The sequence below is a fragment of the Sorex araneus genome, chromosome 5, assembly GCF_027595985.1.
Source record: "Sorex araneus isolate mSorAra2 chromosome 5, mSorAra2.pri, whole genome shotgun sequence".
Taxonomy (NCBI): Eukaryota; Metazoa; Chordata; class Mammalia; order Eulipotyphla; family Soricidae; genus Sorex; species Sorex araneus.
The window spans coordinates 177,160,272-177,174,642 of record NC_073306.1 but is presented as its reverse complement, the minus strand read 5'-3'; the positions used below and the strand labels follow the sequence as shown (position 1 = coordinate 177,174,642).

At 35.1% G+C, this 14,371-nt stretch overlaps 1 protein-coding gene across 4 annotated transcripts in view; it reads left to right on the top strand.

Annotated features, from left to right (window-relative positions):
- Positions 1-14,371, top strand: part of GABRG1 (gamma-aminobutyric acid type A receptor subunit gamma1) — a 74,813-nt gene that overhangs the window by 41,223 nt on the left and 19,219 nt on the right. For all 4 annotated transcript variants that reach the window (XM_004607999.2, XM_055138910.1, XM_055138911.1 and 1 more), the window contains 4 exons: positions 1,364-1,584; positions 2,338-2,420; positions 10,218-10,355; positions 10,488-10,640. In XM_004607999.2, the coding sequence (XP_004608056.1) occupies positions 1,364-1,584; positions 2,338-2,420; positions 10,218-10,355; positions 10,488-10,640 (595 nt within the window). The remainder of the gene's footprint in view (positions 1-1,363; positions 1,585-2,337; positions 2,421-10,217; positions 10,356-10,487; positions 10,641-14,371) is intronic.

Below are 14,371 nucleotides of genomic sequence, written 5' to 3'. Positions count from 1 at the left end.
ATTTTGAACTTTAAAGTTGAGTGCCAATTGACTACTACTGACAAATAAATGACACAATTAGACAACAGGTCTAATGAGGCATGTTCAGGTTTCAATAGAAAAAAATTACATTTGAGATATAGATTTTCCATCTTTCAAGGTATATAGATTATATTTAAAGACACTGACTGCCTAATCTTATTGAATGAGGTGTTTTTGTTGTTGTTGTTGTTTGTTTTTTATTTTTTTTTATTGGGTCACACCCGGCGATGCATAGGGGTTACTCCTGGCTCTGCACTCAGGAATCATCCCTGGCGGTGCTCAGGGGACCATATGGGATGCTGGGAATCGAACCTGGGTAGGCCGCGTGCAAAGCAAACGCCCTACCTGCTGTGCTATTGCTCCAGCCCCATAATCTTATTGAATGAGTAGAAAGACTAAAACTGAGTGTGAATAAACCTGTGGATGGTTTACTGCTTAAACAAATGAAAGTTACAGAGAAACTAATACAAAGAGGGAAAGGTAGCTGAAAACAACAGTATTCAGCACTGTGCAGGATCTGAGTCCAAGAAATATTCCATGAAACAGAAATGATTCAAAATGTAATGACAGTTAACAGTATAGTAGTTAGAATTAGCCATATTTCTGTAAGCTAAAGAAAAACTTTGAATTATTTATAATCAATTGAAACTGATTTATCTCTAGTTATGAAAAAATAGCTTCAATGATGAAAGTATATCTATAACCATTCATTCATCCCAGAACTAGTCTTACCATAACCATTAAACTATATGTGCATTGGAAAATTTGAAAAGATTCTGTTGCCTCATTTAACAGTTATGTGTTACTTTGTTATCTTTTGTTTTGGTGTGGTGATTTAGGCAGTGATGTGGAGGCCCAAGGACCCCTTCTGGTGATTCTTTTGTGGAGAAATACTGGAAATATTGGCCAGTCCTCCTCTAAATGTGTGTGTTTATAACAAATATCATGATATCATTCACAAATATCATGAATGATATCATGATATTTGTTATAAACAAATATTTAGATATTACCAAATATCTACAGAATAAATAAGGTTCATAATCGTTTGCTCTCAGATGTATGGAACATTGTGATTCAGCTTGACTTTCACTTACTTAGCATGTTAGACTGGTGTCTCTAGACCATGAAAACTTGACATGATGACAATGTTGATATAAATCACTACTTCACAGAACAAATGATTCTTTACATTTTCTTGCTGTTGGAAATACTTTTTTTTTTGAAGTCTAAAATTAATTGCAATTTACTTGCAGGAACTTGACATAGAAAAATTAAGCATCTGAGGAAAACATTTAAATAGTTTATTTAATAGTGCATTACTTTTCCTTTTCTCTTCTAGGAATATACAATAGATATAATTTTTGCCCAAACCTGGTTTGATAGTCGTTTAAAATTCAATAGTACTATGAAAGTGCTTATGCTTAACAGTAATATGGTTGGAAAAATTTGGATTCCTGACACTTTCTTCAGAAACTCAAGAAAATCAGATGCTCACTGGATTACCACTCCTAATCGTCTGCTTCGAATTTGGAATAATGGACGAGTGCTCTATACACTCAGGTAATATCTTTTAAAGCTGGTTTATCTAATTCAGTTTCACACAAATACTTGATCAACTTGTGAACTTTTTAAATAGAATTAAAAAGTAATAAAATTGGAACACTCACAAGTGAAAATGCAATATTGTGAAATATTTTGGGAGTATTAGGTAACTAGCTAGAAAAGTGAATATAAAGAAGAGAGACAAAGCCTTCTATAAATCCATTTTATTTGAAACAGGAGAGGTTGTGTTATGAAATAGCTTCTAGTCTATAATGGGAATTATTGAAAAAGAGTTTTTCTAAGAGTTAGTCCAACCATTAAACTTTAAAATACTTTAATTTTTAATGATGTAATAAAACATGTATATGAAAATTAGTAAGGTTGATAAATAAGATTGAGAATTCTTTAAGTTATGTTTTTTAATATACCTACTTACTAATTATCATTCAGGTGTAGAAAATTACTGTAATAAACCATATATTGTTCATTGTGCAAACATATGTTTGTTGATATCCTGAATTATAACTTTTAGATTGTAAAGAAATATTTACTGGGATGTTGTTCCGTGTAGCTTTAGTTATTTGGAGAAAACAAGGCTAAAACTTGATTAACCAATTAAGACCATTGTAATATTGCCATTGATGTCTGAGACTTATTATTCTTTTCTAACATATTACAGGTAGGTCAAAATCTTGTTGAAAATGAGACAAAGGTTTCTAGTACTTAAAAACATTTCTCATTATTTAGTTTTTTATTTTTCCATCTAAATAGATTGACAATTAATGCAGAATGTTACCTTCAGCTTCATAACTTTCCTATGGATGAACATTCCTGTCCGCTGGAGTTCTCAAGCTGTAAGTTATAAAGTAATTGGTAATTTCATAGAGCGAAAACCTCAGAACTTGTTTATTTAAACATATGGTGAAAATATACAAAATATAATTTCTGTAATTTTTTAAATGTGAATTTTTGACCCTCTTAAGCAAAATAACAAATGTTATACTATTTATAGATTTTTAGTAAAAGAACAATATAAAGAACATATACCTTTATTATGAATTTTATTCAAAAATTTTAATTTTATCTAACTGCCATTTCCCTGTTTTATTAAATGAAAGAAGGTTTGGTTTATAGTAAAAAGATTTTCACTTCAAATAATTAAATGTTTTTAAATTAATTTTTTTTCAGATTTACACCGTTCGGCTTTTTATTTCAGTCTCAGCAAACAAAATTCTGTTACACACATTGGTTTTATAATTATTATTAATGTTAATATTAATATTATTTTTGCGTGCTAAAAATAAACTACAGACCAAACATGATGGCCACTCAGTATCTCTACTGCAACACCCAAAAGGAGAGAGAGATCAAAAGGAAGTATCCTGCCACAGAAGCAGGGCAGGGCGGGGGTGGGGGGAGGGATACTGGGGTCATTGGTGGAGAATGGGCACTGGTGGAATGATGAGTACTCGATCATTGGATGACTGAAACTTAACCACGAAAGTTTGTAAGTCTGTAACTGTATCTCACGGGGATCCATTAAATAAATTAATTAAATTTGTTAATTTTGTTATTGATTCACCCTGAGATACCCTTAGAAAGCTTTCATGATCAAGTTTCAGTGCTACAATGATTCAACAACTATCTCTCCACAAGTGTACATTTTCCACGACCAGTGTCCCAAGTATCCCTCCTGCCAACCCCACCCCACCCCACTTCTTGATTCTTTGGCAGGCAACTTCCTTCTTACTCTCTCTCTACCTGTGGGCTCTATGGATTGCAATACAGATACTGAGAGGCCATCATGTTTGACTCTTAGTCTATTTTCATAACACACCTCATATAATGAGCAATCCCTCCAATCACCACTGACTTAGTGGTCCCTTCTCTATCTTCTCCCCAACACATGAGGCAGGTGCTTCCAACTATGGAACAATTTTCTTGGCCCTTGTCTCTACTGTCATTGGGTGTTAGTTTCATATTATGTTATTTTATATTCCACAAATGAGTGCAGTCATTCTATGTCTGTACCTCTCTAACTTATTTATCTTAGCATGATACTCTCCATGTCCATCCCTTGTAAGCAAACTTTATGACTTTATCTTTCATAACAGCTACATAGTATTCCATTGTGTAGATGTCCCAAAGTTTCTTTAACCAGTCATCTGTTGGTTAAATTGGGTGGCTTCCAGATTCTGGCTAATGTGAATAGTGCTGCGGTTAGAACTTTCATACTTTCCATTATTATTGTGTTTATGGTGTAATATTAATTGAGGTGTATTATTAATTGAGGTAGGGCCTAATGAATTATTGGCCTAATGTGTTTTGGTGATCAGGCTTCCCTAGTAAAAATTCCACATAAGAGGATAATTTATGTTACTTTTGGGATATGGAGGGGGAGATTAACTCATAGCCACCACACCACCTGGTCTCTGACCTGGATTAGGAGAAATTGGGTCTCTGAAGCTCAGCGCTTAATGGTGGCCGTGCCTTGCCTAGGTTGCTGTCCCTCGCACAAATAATAAAATGTTGACTCAATTATGTTCATCTTCCTGGAAGCAAGATTTACGCTTATCACATTGTTTTTAAAATATGTTTCAAATTGATTTGTAGATGAGTATTTACTACATCTGCATGTCAGAGCCTGGCAAGCTCCCCATGGTGTATTTGATACGACAAAAACAGTAACAACAAGTCTCACAATAGAGACGTTACTGGTGCCTGCTCAAGCAAATCACTGAACACTGGGATGACAGTGCTATGACGGTGCATATCTTTTGACAGTCAGTTGATGTCATTACTTTCCATGGAAACCCGTGGTAGTGACCTAAGTGCTGAATCCCAGGGCCTGCCCCTCTCCAGCCACGAGGCCAGCTCTGGGGCAGCCCTCCATCATCATAGGTGCGGGTGTCAGAGTTCTCCAGAGAACTCAGGAGAGCGGGGCTTATCTAAGTGCCTGAAGGTTCATACCGACGTATCATGAATGGTTTGACTGTCATTCTACTGCCCACTTTAGCGTCGTTTCACTATACCTTCCTTCTCATTGGTTCCTTCTCATTTTAGACATTGAATATGATTCCTGGGATTGTTTCTATGTGAAAAAAATCTTTTTTTAAAATTCACAAAAATTATTTTTTAAAAAAATTTTTTATTAGAGAATCACTGTGATGTACAGTTACAAACTTATGAACTTTAGTGTTTGCATTTCACTCATACAGTGATAGTTTACCCATCCCTCCACCAGCGCCCATTCTCCTCCACCAATGATCCCAGTATTCCTCTCACCACCCCATCACCCGCAAAAAAATTATTTATGAAAATCCATGGGCTGGCGTGATAGCACAGTGGGTAAGGCATTAGCCTTGCTTGCCACCAACCCAGGTTCAATTCCTCTGTTCCTCTCGGAGAGCCCGGCAAGCTACTGAGAGTATCTCGCCCGCACGACTGTGTCTGGCAAGCTACCAGTGGAGTATTCGATATGCAAAAAAACAGTAACAATAAGTCTCACAATGGAGACATTACTGGTGCTTGCTCGAGCAAATCAAATCATATCAATGGACAATGGGATGACAGTGATACAGTGATATTTACTACATAAATATCAAATATCTGAAAAGAGTCTGTGTGTATAAAGCAAAATAGTTTTATTGAAACTTACTTAGAGAGATGTGAGAGGAAAGAGAGAAGTGCATATTCAAGAGAGAATAAAACACAGACTTCTTCAGAGTGGAATTAGGCAAGTGAAGAAAGAGAGACAAGGAAGGGAGATACATATTCAAGGGAGAACAAGTCTTGAAATCTGAAAAGATTTTTATGAGTTAGAATTGCCCAAGTAGAAATAGTGATTTTTTTTACTGAAAAGTAATAATGAAACTGAGGTAAATAGAGTTAATAACTTGAAGATGCAAGTTAGTGTTTTCTTCCAGGAAACAATTATAATATGTGACTGTCAATTTTGTTTCATATTCTCTTCCATTTACTGTCATATATATTTTATAAAATATTTTAGGTAATATATAATTAAACAAGTCTTGAAAGCATATTAGATGTATTTTTAATGTTTCTGCTAACTCATCTATTTCCTGATGTAATCTCTACCCTTTGGAATTTAGTTTTTTTTAGGTAATACTTTCTAATTCCTTTTCATGGCAGACTAAAAGCAACTAGGATCACTAACATGAACATGATCATTTTCAGGTACCCAGTAGATAATTAGAGCGTCTATATCTCATATTTCATAACAAATATACTTGGGATATTTTATCACATTTCCCACTCTAAGTCAAATCATGAGATTTGATTTGAGTAGTTAATAAGTTTATTGTTTTTATTTGTGCTCGTTTTTCAAAGTATACTTTAATTATACTTTGTTGTCTCTATAATGATAATAAAAAATAGAAAAGATGAGAAAACAAGCTGGCTAGATATGTAAAGAGCAAGAGATAGAGGATAGAGAAAGAAAAGAGAAATATTAATTTTGTTTGTTTTGGTTTTGGGAATTTTGGACGACACTTAACAGTGCTCAAGGCTTACTGTTAGCTCTGCACCCAGGGGTCACTCATGGTGGTCTCGAAAGTGAACCTATGCAGGCCGTGTGCCTGGCAAGTGCCCTACTTGCTGTAGTATCTCTCCAGTGCCCAAGAGAAAACACTCTTAAACAAATTACAAATAGTTCATTTCAGGGTTAATGTGGATTTTGGTACAAAATAGCCAAGTGTTTGGAAACTTTAAGATTCATAGTAACTAGGTTCTTATATATAGCAGAGCATACCTTCTGTTGAAAAGAATTTAAGATTTTGAATTTAAAAATATTCCTAAACACATAGAAGTGATCATGGAGGAAAATTTCAGATACAAAAATCTGTATTTAAAAAAAAATTGAAGCCACATGAGAAGGTTTGCAGAAAAAGTTTACAAAGGACATTTTCCAAATAATGTAAATGTAATCTGATTTTGACAGTGCTTTGGACTGGATTTTATTTTTCAAGTATTACATTTTAGGTAATGTTGTTGATATTTCCATAGTAGTGTTCTGATATACAAAAGTACCTTACCTTCACTTCAAAACCTACAAGGTCCCCCTCACTGTCCTTAAGTCTCTTTTTATGGACTAGAACGCAATAGGATATAATCTCTACATGCGATATAATGTTTTGGAATTTTAAGATAACATGAAGTAGTGTCCCCTTTCATACACAGCCTCTAAGGTCTACCAGGAAGGTAGTCTATGCCTTCTGCATCCCAGTGCCAAGTATCTGAGAGGATATAATACTGTCTCTCCCTCCCAAAGAACTGTAGTCAAATCCCCTTCGCTTGATTGCTTTAAAAGTCCCTTGTGAATATTCTTGGCGTGTGACAGAAACAAACAAAAATATCCCATTCTAAAAAATGGAAGAAAGAAGACAAAATTGTTTTTCAAAGTAAATTAATTATATTTGGGTATTATGAGGAAGGAGAGAGAGTATTTTCAAGGGATAACATGGGTGTCTTCAGAGAATTTAGGGTATCCCATTAAGTAAGAGAAACGGGCTGGGTCTATAGCACCGTGGGTAGGGTGTTTGCCTTGCACTTGGCCAACCCAGGTTCAGTTCCCATCCAATATGGTGCCCTGAGCACCGCCAGGAGTAATTTCTGAGCACAGAGCCAGGAGTAACCCCTGTGCATCACCGAGTGTGACCCAAAAAGCAAAAAAAAAAAAAAAAGTAATTATACAGTCAAAGTTGACATGCAGGCAATCCCAAGATGGGGGTGCATGCGATTTACATTTGCAGTTGACTTTATTGAGGTTTTTTTTTTTTTTCCCAACTGCATCCATGGGCCTTTCTAAATAGATAAAAATCTATTTTTAGGAGTTTGTCTAGAAAAGATGTATTGCATTTTTGTGACCTTTCTTCAATTCTTATTCCAGACTTTTGTTCCTCTTGCAGTTTCTCCTTTCCTGAGAGGGCCCCTACCTTTACTATACAGTGCCTGGATGGTCTTATCTGCCTTCAGTTTCTATATCCCAAAGGCAGACCATCTCAAATATGCCTTCAGGATATTTTAAAGCTGGCGACAGAGCAAGTTTCTAGTACTTTCTGAAGAAACTCCTTGCCAGGGTCCCATATCTACCTTCCTGCTTCACATTCCCTTTAAAGATTTCATCCCCTTAAATATTTAAGGTGCCTATGGTTGAAGGTCCAGCTTCTGGAGCTACTTTCTACTGACTAAAGGGATGCGGCCTATCTATGTAATCTCATGCTAGTTTAGGCTTTTTTTTAATTTTTTACTAGAACTCGGGTAATGGTTTATTGGGTTTTAAAGTGTCGAAGTTTAAAAAGATAGAGATTTGATCCTGGAGAAGTAAAAGGTAGAATATTTAAGAAAACTAAGGTCACAGCCTAAGGTTTGTCTTCCTTCATTCATTTACTACTGAGTCTGCTACAAAGAACTGAAGTGGTTCTATTTCTGCTGGCTGACAGTCCATTATTGTTCCTGGTGCAATCTGAGGCAAAAAAGGCATGCTCTTTAGCCTACTGGTGTCTCTTTCTTTTTCTTAAATATTGTTAAGTTCTTGATGGGTACACAGGAATAGGTTGACTTCTCTCTTAACAGTCTGGTCAACAGTTGATGTCGTTAGATTTGGCTTTTACCTGAAAATTTCATTATCATTCTATAGAAATAGAATATGAAGTTCACTCAGAAAGCCAATTTAACACAGAGCTATGGTCTTGTCTGGTGCCAGGCTGAACCCAGGGATTCCTGGATTCTTAGTGCAAAGGTCATTTATGGAGGCACCCAATTCAATAACCCTTTCATTCAAATTTTAAGGTTCATCTCCTTCATTCAAAGTTTCTGCTAGGTTAGGTGTCAGCACCCCCTTCCTAAAATTTATTTTCTTATTTTTATTGAATCACCATGTGGAAAGTTACAAAGCTTTCAGGTTTAAGTCTCAGTCATACAATGCTCGAACACCCATCCCTTCACCAGTGCCCATATTCTACCACCAAGAATCACAGTATATCTCCCCCCACCCCCCATCTCCCCAGCCCCCCATCCCACCTGCATAATTGATAAATTTCACTTTACTTTTACTTTACTTTGATTACATTTAATATTTCAACAAAAAACTCACTATTATTGTTTGGAGTTTCTTCCCCCAAAGTCGGACCTGATTAAAAGGAAGCATTTGGTAATTTGTTTTCCATTGCTGAGAATGAAGAGATATGATGTCTAGCAGCTGCAATAGCAGCCACACGGTTTTGGATTTCTGTATTTTAATAACTAAGTCCTGAAAAATTTCTGCCAGAAATTGCATCATTTCAAGCTTGTACCTCTCTGCTACTTTATATTCCACATATGAATGCAATGTCTGTCTCTTTCTTTCTGACTCATTTCACTCAACATGATACTTTCCATGTTGATCCACTTATATGCAAATTTCATGACTTCATCTTTTCTGACAGCTGCATAGTATTCCATTGTGTAGATGTACAAGAGTTTCTTTAACCAGTCATCTGTTTTTGGGCACTCTGGTTTTTTCCAGATTGTGGCTATTGTAAACAGTGCTGCAATGAACATAGAAATGCAGATGTCATTTCTACTATACCTTTTTGCCTCTCTGGGATATATTCCCAGGAGTGGAAAATTTTAATGGTTGAATCCCCTCACACTGGTGTTATCATCATGCCTGAGAACACTAGGTAAAGAAATACTTTCAACAAATCCAGAAGGGTTAATTTTCAGAATATATAAAGAGCTTAGTGAAAGAGAAAGAAAACAAAGGGAGAGAAAACTCAATAAAAATAAGCAATTTAATAAGCAATTACCCAAAGGGAAAACATCAGTGATCTACTAAGCACACAATTATTATCGGGAACAAATACGTATTTTTTCATTCATTATCAGAAACAAAATGTAGTTTAAGGAAAAATAAAATTAAGAAGATGATCCTTGATCTTTATCAAGTATATTGAAAATGTGGATTCATGTGTACTTTATGGTTGGTAGGAGAACAGATTGGTTTGCTCTTTGTAGAAAAATTAATTCACAGTAAATGGAAATTATGTGCAATTGATAATTAGGTACATGTTTAGGTATATATCGAAAAATGCTGCATATATTGCTAATGTAACATTATAATTAGCATTTTTAAGTGTTAATAAGAAATAAATGTTATATGTAAGAGCAAAATGAATAAATTTTAACATACAACATGGGTTATGATATTAAATATTATACAAAAAAGTAAGTAATAAAATAATGTATCTATTATATCCATAATTAGATAGAGTTAAAATAACCAAACAGCTATATTTTCAAAAATTAACATTGAACAAATGTTAATTTGTTAAACAAATGCTAAAAAATTGGAAGAGTTATGAAGAAATCAGATTTGTGGTCACTTCTAATTACTATATTGGAATATACATGGGATTTCTTAGATGCTACATTGCATTGTTTTTTACTTTAAGTGTATTCAGGTCTGTTGTCGTTATTTTGTCATTATGTAGTTATTTTGAAGTTATGTAGATATATTTATAAATATTTTCTATATTTGGCATATCTTATACCAAATAAAAAAATCTAATTATTTGTCTTTGGTTAATATTAGTATAATAACAGTCATAGACTTAGATCTTGTTAACGTTTATCTTTTTTAAAAAATCTAGATGGATACCCTAAAAATGAAATTCAGTATAAGTGGAAAAGACCTTCTGTAGAAGTGGCAGATCCCAAATACTGGAGATTATACCAGTTTGCATTTGCAGGTTTACGGAACTCAACTGAAATCTCTCACACAATTTCTGGTAAGAAGAAGGAATAAATTAGTGAATGGATGATATGACATCAAATTGCATGTGCATTTAAAAGTATAGATTTATATATATTGTATATTAATGTACATTCATATACAGCTAAATGAAACTTTTTTCTTTCAGGGGATTATGTTGTCATGACAATATTTTTTGACCTGAGCAGACGAATGGGATATTTTACCATTCAAACCTACATTCCATGTATTCTGACAGTTGTTCTTTCTTGGGTATCTTTTTGGATCAATAAAGATGCGGTGCCTGCAAGAACATCACTTGGTATGACATCACTGACTAATGCCATGCTATAGCATAGTAGAGTTTTTCAAAACAATTTAATGTGATAAAATTTTCTAACATTATACTGGACTACTCCTTTAAACAACAATTAGGGAAAATTCACATATATTTTGGTGTAATATAATTTTGATTTGAATGTATGGAAACTGATGGAAATAGAATTGAAAAAGGACTTGAAATTGCAGAGTTTTAAAAGATTTGACAATAATAAAGGATAAGAGAAGCCTAAACTGATTTTAGGAATTAATCAAGGTAAATCTCTCAACCTTATTCTAATCAATATTTCAATCATTTTCATCAGGGAGTTATTATAGTTTTACTAATCACTAGTACCCAGCATTTATTAAGTAGTGTGTGTTTAGAAGACCTTGAAATCCACTGTTCTCATAATAATGCTAGTGAACAGTCATTCAAAGAGCAGGTTGCTAAAAGGAACAGGAGGTTTCCTGGCTTCAGTAATCTATAAAACATATTATTAGTCTGTTAGTATATATGTTGTATATTAGTAAATATTTTGAGGGTTGCCAGTTTAACAACATTGACATATGGGATAATTTTTGATTCATACAAGACAAAATAATTTTATTTTCTTTCTTTGAAATATAGAGCAGTAATAAAAATCATGCAATGTGTCAAATTACTATGACATTTTGTTATTGGTTTTTGGTCCGCACCCAGTAGTGCTCAGGGCTAATTCCTGGCTCTGCACTCATGGATCATTGCTGGAGATGCTCTGAGCACCATCAGGGCTACTGGAGACCTATCCAGAGAGGGCTGCATGAAAGACAAGTGCTCTGCCCACTATACTCTCTTTTCGGCCCGTAATTACTATTTGCTCGAGTGTGGGCACCAGCAATGTCTCCATTGTGAGACTTGATGTTAACTATTTTTGGCATATCAAATACGCCACGGGTAGCTTGCCAGGTTCTGCCGTGTGGGCGGGATATTCCTGGCAGCTTGCCTGACTGTCCCTAATTACTATAACTTTTAAAAATAAAAGTGATAATCCACATTTATGTTAGTATAAAATGAAAGCTTTTTTTTTTTATTATCAAATATATGTTTGTTTTAAAGTGACATCCAACATGGTATGGATTTATTCCCGCCTCTGTTCTCAGGGATCACTTCTGGCAGTTCTTGGGGAACCACATACCATACCAAGGATCCAACCAGTGTCAGCAATGTGCAAGGCAAAAGGCAAAAGCCTTAACCTATATACTATCTCACTGTCCTGATGATTTTATATATTTTTAATATTAGTATATTATGTTGAAGATGAACTATAATCAGATATTCCCATATAATTATTTTATGTCATATTTGGTTGAAAATGGCTTTACTTAAGATTAATATAGCTATATAACTAAAAGATAATTTCCTGAACTTATTAAACTGTGCATTTTAGAAAATGTTTATTAAATGTTCTCTATGAAATTGACTGTTCGAAACGTTGTAGAGTTTTCAGTGAACAAAAGTTAGAAAATCCTCACAAGGGTGACATTAGTAGGGTTTGAAGTAATGGACAAATTAAAAAATTGTATAAGAAAATATCAGTGCAAAATAAAATTTACAAAGAAAAATAACTATAAATGATTAGAGAATACCAGGAGATGTGGGTAGACATTTTTGCTATTTGTCTTGTGTAGTCAGTACAAACTTTTAAGAGGAAATAGCAGAGAGCTTGTGAAGTATTGGAGTTATGTGGTGGATAACTAATAGAGAGATAAGGCAGGGTGAATCACAAGATTGGTAGGGGATATTTTCCTTTGCACAAAAGCCTGACATGCAGAAAGCAGACAACTGTAAAAAGAGCTATAGGAAAATTGAAGAAATGAGCTGTAAGTAGATGGTGACAGTGCCAGTAGGTCATTTTGAGGATTTGAAATTTTTATCTGATTGGAGACCATTGTAGGATTTTCCACTAGAGTTAAATATAGAGGATCTATAAATGAATTTTCTTAATATCCCAAATGTTTTCACTTAATTGTGGAGAACCTATTTTAGTAGCAAAACCCACGTTGTTCTTCCTAAGTGAAGTTCTAGAAACATAATTGCTAAATTAATACATTTCTGTAAGCTAGGTTGTTATTTCCTTTGATTTATGAGATATAAATGTAATGATTAGAAGTTAGGAATAAGTCTGGCAATGTGCTTTAACTGGATAATGGAAAAAGTGTTTGTTTGTCTTTTCTGAGGTGGGAGGATTTAACAAGCCACGCTCACTCTTTTTTTAAATTTTTTTATTAGTGAATCACCATGGGGGTACAGTTACAGATTTATACATTTTTGTGCTCATGTTTCCCCCATACAAAGTTCGAGAACCCATCCATTCACCAGTGCCCATTCTCCACCACCAGTAAACCCAGCATCCCTCCCACCCTCCCCAGTCCCATCTCCCCCCACCCCACATTGCCACTATGGCAGGGTATTCCCTTTTGTTCTCTCTCTCTGATTAGGTGTTGTGGTTTGCAATAAAGGTGTTGAGTGGCCATTGTGTTCAGTCTCTAATCTACATTTGGCACGCGTCACCCTTCCCCCGCATGACCTCCGACCACATTTTACTTGGTGTTCCCTTCTCTGAGTTACCCAGAATGAGAGACTAGCGTCCAAGCCATGGAGACAGCCTCTTGGTACTTATTTCTACTATTCTTGGGTGTTAGACTCCTATTCTATTATTCTATATTCCACAGATGAGCGCAATCTTTCTATGTCTGTCTCTCTCTTTCTGACTCATTTCAATTAGCATGATACTTTCCATGCTGATCCACTTATATGCAAACTTCATTACCTCATTTTTTCTAACAGCTGCATAGTACCTGAGTGCCCTAGAAACTTTGGTACATCCACGCTCACTCTTGAGGTTCCCTCCTGCACATTCTCAGTCAGGCTAGTTATTCAATGTAAGGGCAGAGAATAGGGTGTTACCACAGCCCTGTGGTGCTCAGACCACCCTGTTATGCTCAGCATCATCCATAGCTAGTGGTGATCAGCACTTTCTGGGTGATGTGAACAGTAGGGGAGGTGGGGCTTGTAGTGCCAGGGGTTGAACCAGGGTAGATGGCATGAAAGGGCACTCACCCTAACTAGATCTGTGTGCCTCAGGAAAAGGTTCGATTTAATAAACCATGAAATGTGAATAAAACACATAATCTGAGATAGAAGACACATTCACATTGAAATTCATTAACATTTATCCCACACAACACTTTAAAATATAGTTTTAATTGCAACAAAAACTCATGAAGTGGGGAATATAAATCTATAATCATAAGTGGATAGTTTAATACTTTTCATTAGTTGATAGAATAATTAGTTGAATAAATCATTTGAGAATCTATCTCTTTGGATAGATTCATATATATGGGGCATTATGCCTAACTTCCATGTCACTTTCACATTCATGATGATATGTTAATCAAAAACTTGATAAAATTCTAAAAACTCAAATTCTTCAGTCTAGTTTTTGACCAAAACAGAAGTAAAATTGAAGCTAAGACAAATTTTCACTATGACATTTTAGACAGTCCTTGAGTCAGATAAAAACCAACAGAGTGAGGACATAGAGGGATAGTGCAGTGGATAGGGTGCTTGCCTTGGTTCATAAGATCTGGGCTCAATGTCCAAAACCCCGTATGGTCCTCTGAGCTCCATCAGGAGTGATCCTTGAGTGCAGAACGAGGAGTAAACCCTTAGAAGTACTGGGTGTGGCC